Source organism: Dermacentor variabilis, chromosome 10 (assembly GCF_050947875.1).
Source record: "Dermacentor variabilis isolate Ectoservices chromosome 10, ASM5094787v1, whole genome shotgun sequence".
Classification (NCBI taxonomy): Eukaryota; Metazoa; Arthropoda; class Arachnida; order Ixodida; family Ixodidae; genus Dermacentor; species Dermacentor variabilis.
This window is the reverse complement of record NC_134577.1, coordinates 118137918-118155139: the sequence shown is the minus strand read 5'-3', so window position 1 is coordinate 118155139 and position 17222 is coordinate 118137918. Positions and strand designations below refer to the sequence as shown.

At 46.9% G+C, this 17222-nt stretch overlaps 1 protein-coding gene across 2 annotated transcripts in view; it reads right to left on the bottom strand.

The window, feature by feature from the left end:
* LOC142560907 (receptor-type tyrosine-protein phosphatase mu-like) overlaps positions 1-17222 on the bottom strand; it is a 101480-nt gene that overhangs the window by 31566 nt on the left and 52692 nt on the right. For both annotated transcript variants that reach the window (XM_075673321.1, XM_075673322.1), the window contains exons 6-9: positions 15256-15405; positions 14740-14839; positions 1908-1984; positions 676-804 (exon numbers count right to left, since the gene is read on the bottom strand). In XM_075673321.1, coding sequence (XP_075529436.1) covers positions 676-804; positions 1908-1984; positions 14740-14839; positions 15256-15405 — 456 coding nt within the window. The remainder of the gene's footprint in view (positions 1-675; positions 805-1907; positions 1985-14739; positions 14840-15255; positions 15406-17222) is intronic.

Sequence of the window (17222 nt, the reverse complement as noted above, 5' to 3'; positions counted from 1 at the left end):
GAGCTAGTCAAGCTGCTTTTGTGCAGCTTTTACTCCTGCCATCCTTCATGTACAACAGATGACAATAAAGGTTCAATTCAATTCAGTTCAATTCAGGTAGCGCCGACTGGACAGCGGACAGCTCCTGGAAGCTCTAATGTGTCCAAGGGTGTTCAGCATTTCTCCGAAGCTCGACCACACATAAACAAAGGGTTGATTTTAAAACTGTCTTAAAAATTCGTTGGACGCATTGACATTTTGACTTCCACGTAGTATGTCCAGACAACAGACACTCGAAGTGGTCATAACTTTGTAAGCGCTGAAAAGGCCGGAGTTGTTCCTGCTCTATAAAAAAAAGAATGAGAATTTACACTAAATGTTCTGGCCCATTCTCTCTCTCTCTCTCTCTCATGCACACAAAAGCTTATGTACAATAACTGTTCCTAAGAGCAAATCCAAGCTTGTCGTGTTGTTGCACATATTAAATACTGAAGCCTGGCGGTCAGTAGTAAAAAGCTTTACGAACGCCAAGCGTTGCGAATTCGACTCGTGACTTTATCACAAAGCAAATTGATTATGCTCCCGCCTTTGCTGAACGCAAAATAGTAGCCACAAGAAAAAAAAGAAAATAGTAGAACAACATTAAACTTCGAACAACGTTTTTTTCGCTTTCTGTAGAAAATCTGTCAAGGATACCTCGTCTGGCAGCGGTCCCAATGTAACCACAGTTATAGAGCCAGAGGAGGTGACCATTTCCCAGAAGTCGTCCAGCGTGCTGTTCAAAGGCATCTGTGTTACGAGAAAGGCGTTGGGTTTCCTAAACCCCTGTAGAAACAAAGAAAGATTAGTTTGTAGGGAACGGGGGAGCACTGAAGACTGAATTTAAGTACGTTGCTATCAAGCGAAGTGCACAATATATGAGAAGTCCGATACTTTCATGAAGCTAGTTTTCTGCTAGTCGGTTTTCCTAGTTAAAGTATTAAGGGTAACGATGTGAACCAGTACCAGCTCGCCCAGCTTGCTATTCTTTCCTAACGTTTTTTTCCTTTGGAGAATGTTGCTTGAAAATTTCAAGTCACCAAGACAGAAGCCTCAACTGTAGGGAAGTTGCCGTTTCTAGATGCCTTCGGCTATGCACACATCATGGAGAACAATGGCAATTATAAGCTTCGTCGTCCACATTAGAACTAATTAGAACTACAGAAAATGACATAGGCACTGCGGCTGTTTTTGATATCTATGACGAAAAGTGAATCTCTCTAACGCACTGCAGAACATTCCAACTTCTCTGCGTATCTTGCATGCGCAATCTCTGGTGTCCTACTTTATGCTTATCATTCTTGCATCACCTTTTCACTTCTTTAGACCGGTGCAGCCAACCACTTCTTGCACTCATTAACCTCTCTGCTCTCCTTTAAGGTGCAAAAGGAAAAAAACAAGAATAAGCAATAAGAAAGTATGCCTTTCTGCTGTAGAAAGTTGTTTCTCATGGTCGAAATAGCAAGTGCCAATAAATGACATGCTTGCATCGAACGAGTACATCTACTTTAATAGGCATTAGGAGTGCGACATGATAACGTTCCCGCCCTTCACACTGCTCAACAATCCCTGGTCCAAGAATGCAGGACAAGTTGCATGCCCAATAAGAGGGAAGCAATGCTCCGTTCACTATAGCGTACGCAGTCGGCGCATCTGTCACATAAGATGACCGAACATTGCTGCTGCTCGCCTCTTCTTTGTTGTCTCATACTGGTCTCAGTTAATATTTCGGTGTCGCGACCGCGTTTCTCCGTTTCGCGATTATTTCGTGGTGTTTCTCGCAATTATACCAAACACAGCAGCACACAACGACGAAACAGCAGGTGATTAGTAACAAATGCTTAGGCATCACTCGCACAGGAGATTCCACGTGCAATTTTCGTACTCACATCGACATACACGGCATTGATGTAATCCGTCTTGCCGTGGTCCGTTGTCACATTCAGTAGAGGCCTCTTGCTGTCGGCTAAGAACATAGACGTTTAAAGAGTTTGAGTTTAACTTAGTTCTACAAATTATAAATGGTCAACTGGCTTAGAAAACGCGCTATAGGTGTGCTCACGAACCCGTTTTTTATTAAATAAAGCATGAAATCGCAATTACACGCCTTATATTACGATTAAAGAATTGTTACATTGTCCAAAGTACTGGTTGTATATTGTGCGGCACGCCTGACGCGAAACGACGACAAATTATTCACAAATACGACACTAACTTAAAAATCAATTTTGCAGGGAGAGATAGTGCTAAATGTAGCAATGTGCGAATATTCGGTAGTTTCGAATGCTCGATTGAAATTTAAGCTACTAGATATTCGCTACAGCTCTAATTTCAGCTGTTGATGTTTTGGAAGCATTCAAAACGAACGAATATACGCATCTTTCCGCGTATAAGCCGCATAACCAATTACAACACCTCAGAAAGACAGACAAAAAATATGCAGATCCAATTCATGAGAAACGAAAATTTCGTGAAGCGGTTGATAAGGAAACACCATAAATCTGCCCATTTCGTTCCTGCATCGTTTGCATAAAACGCAACTGGCGCGCATGTGCTTTACCCTTCTGCGCAATGCGACAAATCTTACATAAGCTTGCGTTTCTATGAAGACGAAAGCCTTAAAGGGAAGCTGAAAGGTTTTCCAGAAAAAATGAGTGAACATGTGTACATAATGGTTTTCAACCCTCCGAATTCGAATATCGTATCGAAATTGAGCGAAAGAAAGTGCAAATATATTTTATTTCGACGAAAAGTGCAGCAGCGGACACGCCCAGCTCGCGCGTCTCGTTTCCGCCTGTGATTGGTCGGGCGCCTCATGACGTCAACTCTAGTGACCGACCGCTGCCGCTACACATGAAGCGCGGTGCCAGGTAGTTTGGTGCTGTAATGGAAAATTAAGAGGTAATGGAAAATTTAGAGAGGCTGCGTTTTTCTGGGGAGTTCGGCGTTACTCCCTACATGTACGAGCCGATTGCGAAGAGCCAGCCTCTCGAAGAAGCAAACGATGCTGGTGCGAGTAGTGCTTTCGACGCGAACGAAAGCGAAGTCTTGGGATCTCCTCGTGTTGGAAATGCTCTTTGGTGAGTATGTTTTTTGCAAAGCGATCTATTGATCTCGCCGATCTTTCACCGATCTAGTGAGCTCGTTTCCGGTAAAACAACTGTAGTGTTGTGTTCCTGCATGCCTCCTCGTGGAACGTAAGCGGGGATGCGATCGTCGGCATTTGTGCGCTGTCCAAAGCTGTCGGCAATCTACAAAGACGGTTTGAACGCGTGAAAAGCTTCCCGGTTCATGCAGTACGTGTAGTGACCTTCATCTGTGCGCCATTCGCACACTACTCATAACCGAAGTCGTAAAGGCGGCGAATTCCGTCGGCTACGTGAGACGGTCGGTTTCTCGCTGTGCGCGAGAGAAAGGGGGAGCGTAGCGTCCTGGCGTGCGCCGGCTTTCCAGCACATGCAAACTCTACATTTGCACTGCGTTATGGTAGCTGCATGCAGGCTGTTTTACAACACACGTGCAAATAGAAAATTCGCGGCGCTTTGCGACGATACCTGCGTCAAGGGCGGGAGATAAACATGCACCTTACGTTCAGCGTGCTAACACGAAGGAGCTCGCAGTAAATCAAAATCCAGGTTTGGGCGAGTTCGTGTATTCATAAGGCCTTCCAACACCAGTTATCATCAGTCAGTCCGCACTCGTGCCGTCTTTGTTTTCGTTGCTCCGATCTTTTCGCGCTGCGTTTAGAAAGCCTGCTAGTGGCAAGTAGTCCTCTCTCATTCGGTGGCCATATACAGCAAGTGCGCAGGCCGAATTGCAGGGCTGGCCGTATACTACCACGCTACATACACGTAGACGCACCAACAAAGGAATGCAGGGTCGATCGAAGCAGATTACGATGGCACGCACGCAGAAACAAGCACGGTCAGGCACGGTCGCGCAGGCTGCGAAGGAACAAAACACTAGATTTGACGTCACAACCCCGCGGTTTCCGGTCTCCGCTCGCATCGTCAGCAGCAGCGCGCGGCATTCGACGGGGCGGCGGAGCTACAGCGCAATTTTAACCGACGATTACGTCGCTCCTAATTGAAAAAAAGACCCCAAATTTTACCTACATGGTTTATAAGGTTCCCGCATCCGTATATGAGGTCTTATTGAATTCGACAGACTCTTCAGCTTCCCTTTAAGTGGCTCGCTGCCCGATGGCCTTGAAAATGAAAACGACGAGTCTAGTGGAGTGATACAAAATAAGCCACGTGACTTTCTCCGAGCTAGCGGCTGCTGGAGAGGGGAACGACCGGCGCGATAGAAAAAACAGGTGTTGCGTCGCTGACGTCACGTGGTGTTGGCAGCGGTTGTGGCGACAGCGGTTGTGGTGGCAGTCGACAGCGAAGCGAGTCAGACGGCAATGAAGGACGCTCACCAGGGGCCTAGCGGATTGCGCGGTATAGGCTTCTGAAGTAGGCCTACGGCGGAGGATGCTCGCCAAGCAAGGAACGAGCAGGGACGTGCGAAGCGGCGGGAGCAAGGCCGTGAGTACAGCTTTCTCCTCTTGAGAGGATGGAATGTAATTGTGTTCGGATTGTGTTACATATTTGTGGCGCTTCCAATGAAACACGCAAGCACCTTTTTAATGTCTAAAAGACGTCTCGAATGGCTAATTCAAAAGTCTAGTAGCTGTCCTGAAACATTTTGTAGCCGTGGATGTCTAGAAGTACTTCAGTAAGCCCGGCTAACGTTGCGCTATAAGTTGGCTAACGGACACCTTGAAGGTTTCCTTTATTTCTTGATTCACCATTCATCGTAAAGTGTCTCGCCTGCAGTTTTTACTTTGGGACCTCTTGCTGTATACAACTGTCGATGTACTAATTTACTTATCACTAAAATTAAATTGATTGATTGAAAGGAAAGAAAGGTGGCGCTGGTGTGTCCCAAAGCTACGACCCCACACTCAGAAGCCGAGTGTCTTACCTACTGGCCTAAACACCCGTTTCTTTCAATGCGAAAGTATTTTATGCCGGTGTCCCCAATCAACTTACTCTAATGTATGTGACGTCGGCGCCAATGACTAAAATATGCTTTCTGGATGGATGGATGCAGGCACGTACCAAGGGGGGTGGGCCCGGGGAAGCCCGCCCCCCGAAATTAAGCGGCATACCCCCCCTCCCCCATCCGCTCAAGGCACCGCTCCTGACACACATTCTTAAAGCGTCCACAAATCAATCTACTCGGGGGTCAACATTTTGCTGCCTTTTACAGCGAAAGCAGTGTATGAATAACTTCCGCAGTGTTTTTAGGCATCCATTAACAGAAAGAAATCATGTGGGCCGATACTGGTGATAGTGCAAAAAGGGTCCAAGATCAATGGCACGTACCCCTGTGGACTCGGGAACCTATAACGCGCCCTTCGGAATCTTAGGGAAGGGTCTACGTATGGGGAGTGCTTAACGCCTGCTTCACCTCCACCGCGGGTCGGCCCGGTATTGCAATATGAAATCGAGGGTTCGACGGAAGCCCGTCTGGTCGTGATGAAGCATGAAGTAATAAAACGAAGGACACCGACCAACAGAAGTGCTAAAAAATGAATAAATCTAAAAGACGTTTCGGCTTCGCTACGGAAGCCTTGTTCACAATAGGATGATGGAAGGTTCATGGAATCTTATGTACACTTCAGAACGTGACGTAAGCAGCGCGTGTATGACGGGGGGAGGGTTCCCTCATTTAGATTGAGCGTGTGACATGTTTTTTGTATCTCCAGCGATTCCAGATACAGCCGCGATTTCACGTTCTGAAGTGTACATAAGCTTCCATGAGCCTTCCGTCATCCCATTGTGAACAAGGCTTCCGTAGCAAAGCCGAAACGTCTTTTGGATTTATTCATTTTTTAGCACTTCTGTTGGTCGGTGTCCTTCGTTTTATTACTTCCGGTATTGCAATGTCTTCGGGATCGCCCTACGTGTGGGGAGTTGTTAATGCCTGCTTCACCTTCACCGCGGGTCGGCCCGGCATTACATTACCTTCGGGGTGGACCCACGTATGGGGAGTGCTTAACGCCTGCTTCATCTTTGCCGTGGGTCGGCCCGGCGTTGCAGTATCTTCGGGAGCGACCCACGTACGTGGGGTGCCTAAGCCTGCTTCACTTCCGCCGCGGGTCGGCCCGATATTGCACTATCTTCAGGCCGACCCACAGCGGAGGTGAAACACTTTGCTTTTCGTTTGAGAGATTTGACTGTCGCCATCTTTCGCTGCCATTCCATCTTCGCAGAGTGGAATGATTGTCAATTTTTTCACTCCTTTTGGATGGCGGTAGTTATCGGCATCTCCTGGGGTGTGGAGGCCAGTTTTCTCATCGATTCGGTGCCCGCGCGATTAACTCAAGATGAATTCAGATGCCCAACACAATTTTTATGTCACCATCGTTTCAACGATCACGTGCATCCCTGTTGCTTCGTTAGTTCAACCTTCGTTGTTTAGACCACGTTAGGCTGATTCAGGGGCCAGGAAAGGGATTCGGCTCATAGCCGGCTGGTCTGCATGCTCGTGGAACAAGTTGGGGCCGGAGAAAACGCTAGTTGCGTTTAACTTTTCCTTTTGCTTCATTACTTCCTCGATTGACGGTTCGCCGCGACGCTGGCAGATCCTCGGAGCCATATAACCGCGATATGGGTTAGATAAGGTGGAAAATAAAACATTGCGAAACAGCGTCCATCATCCGACCCTGCAATAACCGTTCAACCCATAAGCTATATGACTGACCCGTTACCTCGTCTGGTTTTTTCCTTATTGTACAGCACTTTTAGTGCAAAATTGGCAACTGGAAACAAGAGTCGCAAGGAGATGAGAAAGTAAGCGATCTATTAAGCGAGAAAGCCAAGGCAACAGCCAAACTGGGAGAAAAAGTCAGAATTTTTTGTGTAAATATTTATGGATCATCATCTTTTTATTTAAAAAGGAAGTAGAGGAAACGCCGCCGAAAATGGAGAATAATTCCGTGTGTTTTGAATGAAGGTTCGAGCCGCCTGACGTAGCCATTTCCATGCTGTGCTAATGGGGATGTTTTTCTAACCTTCCATGGTGGGCGCAGTACGTCTGGAGCTGCAGCGTCCTGCGCTCTACGCGGTTGTACGGGACTGGTGACCACGCATCGTTATGCAACTTCCCAAATAACAACACGAGTCGGTTTTGGCATTTGGTAGAGCAGTAAACGAGGGATACAAAATAACTGAGATTGTTCCCCAAATATAGATTTCTCTAATTCTTCCAGAGCCAATAAAAAAACGCTGCTAGAAATCTTTATTTTGCACTTTCGCTTGTTAACTTGCTCTTGGCAAGGTTCTTCTTGCGCATCTTTCATGCGTGAGTCCATTCGATGGGTTTCTTTGTTTGCCAAGTAAAGAAGAGGTGTATCTCACAGGCATACCTGTGAGATATACACGTTATTCTAATTCTCTCTTGCGGATTTACGCATCTTTATGGCAAATGGCGGGCATTATTCACAGCTGTACTAGAAAAAGTATCCCCCCCCTCATTTGCATTGAACTCGTTGCCTTGGGTTGTCCCCCCCCCCCCCAAAAAAAAAATATCCTTCGTACGTGCCTGGATAGATGGATGGATGTTATGAGCGTCCCCTTTGTAACGGGGCGGTGGGTTGCGCCCCCAAGCACTTGCTATTATACTGCCTAATGTCCTACCTAAGTTAAGCAAGAGCAAAAGAGAGAAAAAACCACTATGAACTCTTCTAACCAAAATATTCTGACCCCCTATTGCGAACTTTGCTTTTGTGCGTCTCCGTTTTTTGTCGTTTCCATACTTTTCTTCCACCAATCTTCCAATCGCCTGTTACTAATCTCTATTGCGGACATGTTTACTTTTCCCCTGCTCCGGCTGAACCCAAGGGCTTCGAGGAGGCCAATGGCGCCTAAATCGACCGCTGGGCAGATGTCCTCACATTCTAATAAAACATGCTCCATCGTTTCCCTAACTTTACCGCAGCCAAGCACGTGCTTCTTGTTCCTTCTTATATCTCGCTCTACTGGGGGCGAGCTCCACCACTGGAAAAGCTAGCGCCACCGTCGGCGTGACGTGGCATGAGGGATCACGTGGACGAAGCGGCCGCGTCGGCTGCTTTTTTTTTCGCCCCACCTGTGCCGCGGTTCTGATTAAGTGGTGAGGCTTAACCGCCTTGGGTGTCTGCTTGACAACATTTGAAAGTACTATAATAGGTAGTGGCTGCCTATGAAGGCGTACAGCATGGTAGGCTACTGCTCGGTGCCGCAGTGCGGGATGTACGCAACGGAGCCCGGTGTCAGCCTTATTCACACGTAGCCGCAGGAGAAGGAGCTGCGTGAAGCTTGGCTGGGGAAATTTAGAACCGGCAGACAGCCACCGGCTACAACTCGGGTATCCAGCAAGCACACACGCGAGGAAGATTTCTGCTACGGCGCCGGGACTACGCGATGTTCGGTGAGTAGCAGAAAACGCGCACTGAGACGCTTGCCCACGCCCGCTGCCCGGCTAATGTCATGATGGTTTGGTCTATGAACTTGTTGATGCTAGATACTGGCAAGTTCACTGGAATGAAAAGGGAGCAGTAAGACACACATTAAGAAAAGGCACGGCATATGGTCATGTTTGTGTTATGAATTAATGCACTGGATTGCGAAAAAGAAGCAGAGGGAAATCGCAGGCTCTGAAGACCGATAAACATACAGTGCAACGCAACTTGAGAAATAATATTAAAACGTCCAAGAATTTAGAAGACAAAAAGATTGAATCGTCGCAACGGCACATCACAGTCGCCGTAGCTAGGCGTCGAAGTCTCTATAACGGAATTATTTTTGAACAGTTCTGATAGCGGCCACGTAACAATGGTTGCTAGTGTACCGCCAAATGCTCATATGCCGCAGCTTAAAGATGGCGACATGGTGCGAAAACGCGCTCACAGCGAAAGCAAAACATTGTGCGCGGACAAGCATGCAGACGCGCAGTCGGTCGCTGCGAACCCGTGCGATCGCTGCATTGAGGCTCCATTCTCCATTCACCATTTGGTTATACAGACAGCCCACTATAAGAACATACTTCACATAGGTTACTCTCAGCGCTTTCCCACCTGTCACGCAAGAAGCCGGTTCGGGAGACTCCATCGCGGCGACCATGCGCACTGGCGTTCACAGTACGTATTCGGTAAAGAGATTTCGTCTGTAAACGATTCTGCGCTTTCAGTTTGCCCAAATTATTATATCGACAGTCAAATACTTCCCTCGTTTTTAGAGTACTTCCATCAATGTCCAGGAGGGCTGCCGCGTGGTGTTTTTATTGAGCGCCGTAAGTGAAACCTATGAGGAGGGCGCCGCGTGATCCCTCACACTACGCATGGGAGGCGCTTCCGACAGATGGCCACTCCGTAATTCCTCGCCGCCAATAGGTGCTCGTACTAAGGCACCCCGATCTCGCTTCGAAAAGTAGTGAGCTTCGCTTTGAGTTATCACAATTTGTTTGATTCCTGATTTCGTTTTTTTCTCTTAATTAGTTACTCATGGCAGGTTTCTTTTCCACTGACACCACCCATGAGATTATTTCAGCCTCTCTGACATTCCGCTTGACGTCCTTTGTTGCTGTGTTATCCACCCTACAGGCCGCATACTTGCTGGTAGGCTTCCTAGTTCTCTTCCTCCACTGTGCATCAATGTTTTTCCTGTAAGATACCTGAACACTCTCCCAGCCCATTTACTTTCTTCCATATTCCTCAGCCGTTCTTCATACTCAAATTTTACTGCGAGCTTCCCTCACTTCAAAACTAGTCCAGCCCATATCACCCTGCATAGCTTCATTTGTAGTCTTCCCGTAAGCGTCCAATGCGAGGCGACCCGCTGACCTTTGGTTTCCGTCGAGTCCTGATTGTACCCCTGATTTGAAATAAACAACCGCATTTCCAAACGTAAGCCCTGGAACCATTACACCTTTCCACATACTCCGGAGCACCTCATACCTACTGTATCCCCATAGTGCTCTGTGCTTCATTATGGCTGCATTTCTCTTCCCCTTTACTGTTATTATTTTTCCCCTGTGTTTCCATATATCTATTGCCTTCGTTTATCGATATACCAAGGTATTTATATTCTATTACCCGAGAGATGGCGTTCTTTGTTCTTGATGGATGGATGGATGTTACGAGCGTCCCCTTTGGAACGGGGCGGTGGGTTGCGCCACCAAGCTCTTGCTATTATACTGCCTAATGTCCTACCTAGGTTAAACACGAAAACATGAAAAAAACACTATGAAGTCCCACAAAGACATTTTCTGATCCCTATTGCGAACTTTGCTTTTGTACCTCTCCGTTTTTTGCCGTTTCCCTACGTTTATTACACCAATCCTCCAATCGTCTCTTACTAACCCCTATTGCGGACATGTTTACTTTTCCACTGCTCCCGTTGAACCCAAGGGCTTCAAGGAGGCCAGTAGTGCCTAAACCGACCGCTGTGTAGTCGTCTTCACATTCTAATAAAACATGCTCCATCGTTTCCCTAACATTACCGCAGCAAGCACATGCTTCTTCTTTCTTCTTATATCTCGCTTTATAAGTTGGTGACAGGGATGGCACCGCCATCTAGGAGTGCCACCATAATGAAGCACGAAGCGCTATGGGGATACAATAGGCAGGAGGTGGTCCGAGGTATGTGGAAAGGTGTAATGGTTCCCGGACCTACTTTTGAAAATGCGGTTGTTTGTTTTAAATCAGGGGTACAATCAGCACTCGATGGGAACCAAAGGTCAGTGGGTCGCCTCGCATTGGCCGCTCACGGGAAGACTACAAATGAAGCTGTGCAGGGTGATATGGGCTGGACTAGTTTTGAAGTGAGGGAAGCTCGCCGTAAAATTGAGTGTGAAGAATGTCTGAGGAATATGGAAGAAATTAAATGGGCTGGGAGAGTGTTCAGGTATCTGTACAAGAAAAACATTGATTCACAGTGGAGGAAAAGAACTAGGAAGCTTACCGGCAAGTGTGCGCCCTGTAGGGTGGGCAACACAGCAACAAAGAACATCAAGCGGAAAGTCAGAGAGGCTGAATTAATCTCATGGGTGGCGGCAATGGAAAAGAAACCTGCCATGAGTAACTATACTTAGGAGGAAAAAACTAAATCACGATAGAAACGATTCATGATAACTCAAAGGGAAGCTTATTACAGTAAAACACGTTGTGGGGCTAGTTGGTGCATAGCCTCCAAAAATGAAGCGCCAACGGTAACGGCACACAAAGAAGGAACAAAAGACAGGACAAGGCACTTCCTGTCTTTTGTTCCTTCTTTGTGTGCCGTTACCGTTGGCGCTTCATTTTTTTTGGAAGCTTATTACTTTTCGAAGCGAGATCGGGATGCCTTAGAACACGCACCTATAAAGCGAGATATAAGACGGAAGAAGAAGCATGTGCTTGCTGCCGTAAAGCTAGGGAAACTATGGAGCATGTTTTATTAGAATGTGAAGACGTCTACACAGCGGTCGGTTTAGGCACCACTGGCCTCCTTGAAGCCCTTGGGTTCAACGGGAGCAGTGGAAAAGTAAACATGTGCGCAATAGGGATTAGTAAGAGACGATTGGAGGATTGGTGTAATAAACGTAGGGAAACGACAAAAAATAGGGACGTACAAAAGCAAAGTTCGCAATAGGGGATCAATAATTTTCTTTGTGGGACTTCATAGTGTTCTTTTTTCATGTTTTTTTGTTTAACCTCGGTAGGACATTAGGCAGTATAATAGCAAGAGCTCGGTGGCGCAACCCACCGCCCCGTTCCAAAGGGGACGCTCATAACATCCATCCATCCATCCACAACTAGAGGCGATTGGAGGATTGGTGGAAGAAAAGTAGAGAAACGACAAAAAACGGAGACGTACAAAAGGAAAGTTCGCAATATGGGATCAGAAAATTTCCTTGTGGCAATTCATAGTCTTTTTCAGATTTTCTTGTTTAAGCTAGGTAGGAAATTAGGCAGCATAATAGCAAGAGTTTGGTGACGCAACCCACCGCCCTGCTCCAAAGGGAATGCTCATAACAGCCATCCATCCGTCCGTCCGTCCGTCCGTCCATCGCAGGACGTCGTAATGGAGATAAACTGGGACGTGTACGAGCCTTGCTCCCACCCTTTTGCGCAGGATGACATTTACTACAGTGATTGCACAGGCACGAGGGTCGGTCTCCTTTCCGTCGCTGTCGGTATGTGCCATAATAGAGAAATTATCATCATAATTAATACGCGACGATCATCTCAAAGAGCTAGTTAGCAGGATATGTGCCTGCCGCTGCAGGGTCAATTCCTCCTTGTGGGTATGTATGTGCCTTAGTATGGAAATAACAATCATCCACAACACGCGGCGAACATCTACCACGCATACCATGCATGCAAGGGTTCGAATGTGGTTCAGCCGCAGCTCGCTGTCGTCGTCTGAATTTTCGTTGTGGCTTCTTGGAGCTAAATAACTAGAATAAAACTAACTCAGGAGTCCTGGAGTGCATACTCGACTACGGTCTCAGGCTAAACACATCAAGAAATGCAAATTCAAACAAAAAGAAGTGACGTTCCTTGCACATCGAGTTGATGCGAATGGATTTGACCCAAAGGATGACAACTCTGAAGCAGTTCTCCAAGCATCACCCCGAATTTGGTGTGCGAGCTGAAATCCTTCTTGGGTTTAATAAACTATTACGCCAAATTTTACCACGTCCCGGCCACGAAAAAAGATGGATACCTGGTATCGTGCGTGATAAGCAAGGAGAGCCTATAGTCACAGTGGACACGGCTCAAGGAACGAAATGGTGGCATGTTGACCCAGTGCGACATCGGGACGCTTCGGCCACGGAATAGTCTGATACCAACAGGGTAACGCCCCGCCAAGGACTTTCGGACGGAAGTACAGTAGCTCTCCGACTCTCTCAACTGAACCTTTGCGTCGCTCAGCAAAACAGCACCATCCTCCAGAGCGTTTGAACTTATAGGGGGGAGAATCTGTGGTATCATCATCACCAGCAAGAAGCGGACTTCGCTAGGCTCGTGCCGCTCGTGCTATGAGCGACCCTGGGTTTGAGCAGGTTGCTAGCTAACATGGAATAAAGGAACGTTCCACAGGTGGTGGAACGTTCTGTTGTCATGCGTCGCAGCAGACTCCTTCACAGATGGCGCAGCGGGTTGCTGAAGTGCAGATGTCAGAAGCGTGTTCAATAGAAGTACACTTAGCACAACAAACACGCCCTCTGCGGCTTTGTGAGCCATGCCCAAAATGCTGACACTTGACGCACGCGGATTTGGAATGTATGGTCTGACACGAAACTTGCAGTAATCGCTTTCGATTGACTAAGATCGGGTACTGGTTCCCAAAGTAATGAGTATGTGCTTGGCAGGTAGTTCTTTGTCATCTCGCCTTATTGTTATCCTTTGCACCTTGACTATGTTCTGGTCTGGTCACCCTTCAAGCAGTTTGCTTCCGCTGAGTTCGAGCAGCTCACCGTCCGAGATAATACCGCGCAATGTGTTCATCGACCTCTGAGGCCCACTTAAACGGGGATGTTCCCAAATTCTACAAGTTTCGAGAGTTTGTCATACTGTGATTTGTCGCGAAATTTGAGACCATCGCCGCTTCCCATCTTCATTACTTTTTAAACTGAGCCGATTGTTTCCGTGAAAAATTTGGCTACAAGAAATGCGTCGGTGAGACATTTGGTTGGAAATGATCATTCGGACTATTTTTGTTTCATGGTAGCTGTGTACAACGTGGTACCTCAAAATAGAATGTTTTGGTTGCATAAAAAAAAACAATGTTTCATCGGTGTGGCCCCTCTTCAGGAAGCGATTAGGTAGTGGAAAATGTTTAATTATGGAGTTTTACGCACCAAAACCACGATTCGATTATGAGGCACGCCGTTGTGGGGGACTTTGAAATAATTTGGATCACCAGAAGTCCTTTAACGGAACCTAAATCTAAGTAAACGGGTTTTTTTCGCACTTCGCCCCCATCGAAATGCGGCCGCCGTAGCCTGGATTCAATCCCGTGACCTCATGCTTAGCAGCCCAACACCATAGCCACTAAGCAACCCCGGCGGGTAGTAGGGGAAAAGCGTTTGCCATATAAAATTGCAAAATTTGGTGGCGATGGTAACCACACACCACCGAGCCCAACAAAGGGACTCTACAAAGTTGGAGGAATGCCTACAACGCCAGCCATGCATCGCCGCTATAGCCTAGTATGAAATACTCAAGGTTGGGTAATTACACCGGCGAGGTTAACCCTTGCCGCCCAGAAATTCGGATGTGAGAAGGGAAGATAAGACAGGCAAGATGAAAAAGCGAGAGAGAGAAAAAAGATTGACAAGGAAAACAGGAAAAGGCACTGCCGATTTCCTACAGGTGGGTCAGCCTGGAGGTCCCGTTTGTGTTAAGCAGATGCCAAAGAGCTGTGTCGCCTACACCGGAGTTCTTAAAGGTCCAAATACCCGGCATCGGCTATACTGCCAGGGTGCCCCTTTTCCAAGACACGGCTCAGCCGCGCAAGGCTAAACTCGTGAGGGTCCATCCCTCACACGCTCGAGCATGTCGTGTGGCAACACGCCAAACGCCTACTGACGCAGGCGCCCCTGCGGGGTTAATACTGTCGATTCTAATTAAACGATGTATTTCTGTCCTAGCAGGGATGCGGGCTTCACATATTGGAGCAACTGTTAAGGTCGTCGGCTTACCGGCCAAGATCTTCTGCGATCTGTTCTTGCCGGCATTGCAGTCGTCCCTTGCGCCTTTGTATTCCGAGGCGTCAGGGTGTGGGCGCATTCGGCTCAATTCCTTTAGAAACGTGCGAAACATTCATCAACAATTTGCATCACATATAACGACAAAGCTGCTGCACATTATCCCCCTTTATATTTAATACAGTCAATGGTAAAGTGAAAGTTAAACCTTACTGGCTTCTGGCAGAATTACAGTGCCTCAGAAAGTTCAGTTTCATCTCTTGGAGAAAACCATGCTTGTGAAACTTTTGGTCTACTACAGGTAAACATGTACGAAAAAGCATTTAGCTTGCTATTTTTATGCGACATAGTTTACAAGTAGTTCGACTTGAAATATCTCTTATGATTTTATTGTTGGTAATTGTGTCTTGCACAAAAATACCATATTATTTGATCTTACTAGGAGTTATGCGTTATAGCTTAAAAGAGAAGTCGGCAAAGCCTGCATTGTTAAAACAACTTCGAGCTCACCTCAAATTCCTTGTACATCAGAGATTTCCCCGTCGCTGGATGTGTCGCCTTCAAGTTTTGGTACAACTTCAAAAACTCTTCGATTGTCAACTTTCTGCTCTTTGCACAAGCCATGTTAACCAAAAGCTTGTGCGCGGCGATGTACTGCTCCTGGAAACACGAACAAGAATGAACGTCCGCCGTTTTGAGCTAAGTAGACACTGAACGCAAAGCACCGCCGTACCAAAAGCAAATTATATTTAGCTGCGACTCTGCAAAAAAAAAAAAAAAACTTTACCATTGCTTATTTCGTCTCAAGTAGAAAGAAAAGCCACTGTCCCTTCCTTCGTTTTGAAGGACACACATCAGTAAAAGAAAAAAAAAATCAAGAGCCATTCCACTCTGTGCAGGTGGATGACCAGCGTAACTGTACATATGGTAATATATATGTTGATAATATGTGTGCTATTTGAAAATAAGACAGTTGCCGCAATGGATTACGTTTTTTCAAGTTTTTTTCTTTTGTTAAATTGCATACTCAAGCTTCTTTATTTTTAACCTTTCGTTTCCTTCTCTGGATTTGTTATTTGGTCACCAAGGTGTCTATCACTTTATAAACGGCCAGGGGCTCTGTGGGGACACTGGAAAAGCGCTTGGCCAATGTGAGGTCTGTACACAACTGATGACACGTCGTGGGCACAGTGATGTTTGTGTAACATTGAATGCCGAACCTTTCGAGGAGAAACGCCACGGACCACTTTAGATCTGGCCGAGACACATCTATGTTGAAATCACCCTCATTTAGAATGGGAGTGGTGTCAGTAGGGGGGATTTAATTGAAGGTACATACGCTTGGCATTTTCGGCACAATATTCGTCTGTATTACGTGCCGCCCGCAGTCGCCGCGCACATTCCCGCTCCTGTTCACGATGGTGTTCTTCGTAGGCGCGCTGTTCTTCTGCAGCCCTCACTGCACGTGGCCTACCCATTTCAGGATTGAAAGGGCACTGAGTTAAGGTTAGGTGATTTGCCTATAGAATCCGCGACGTCAGACCACAATCTATACTAAACAGTGTCTATTCCGCTTTGAGTTCATTTATTACGATATTTTCTTATCCCAATACGTTTTGACACTTCTCGCGAATAAACGCAGCTGGGGCGTACCCAGCAATACGCTTTTGCTTCATGCTTTGGCTCTTATAGCTCTTGGGTGGCCGCCACCTTCTTTACTTATGCGCATAAACTGCCAGGACCTAGCGTGTAACAACTCCGCTGTAACAATCACGCAGAAACTCGTCTGCGAGTTGTGTAAGTATGCGCAGGTGTTGTGCAAGTTGGTTATCTTCACGCAGCCCGGTGTCATCATCAACGGTACGAAACTTGATCCGATCAGTACAAACGACAGCGACGACAGCGCTGCGGCGTCGCGAACTGTTGCTGATGGTGGCGCCGGGTGACGATGATGAAAGTGAACCAAGGCGGATTTAAAGTGGTGGCGAAGGCTGGGCCGAAAAGTGGTTTAGCGCGACTGCAGCACAACCAGAGGATGGGGGGCAAAACACTCATATAAAGAAACGATAAAGCTACAAAATTGGAATGTAATCTGCCAATAGAAAAGAAAAAATATATTAGCACCTTGTTTTATGAAAGAGGTAAGTGATTTTATTAAAACCTGGCAAATTTTGTATTTTTGCAACATTCTTGACCTGCCCCCTATTCATGAGTGTGCGGTGCATTACAGCGCGTGTTTGCAGGCCTTGTTTCGATACCCGGCTAACCCGGCCACAGTGGCGGGAGCTTACGAAGCGATTTCTTGTCGCTAGCTGTCTGCGATGGCGCGCCTGGTAAAGCGTATAAATTTAGCTCGCCGGTCTCAAAATGCTCCTTTTGCGAAGTTTTCGTCGTCCTTGCACGTCGCTTCTTTGTCACCGTTCGGTAAGATTTGCAGCCCGCTGCACCGCTGCGGCAGTTTTCTCGGTTTTGTCGTT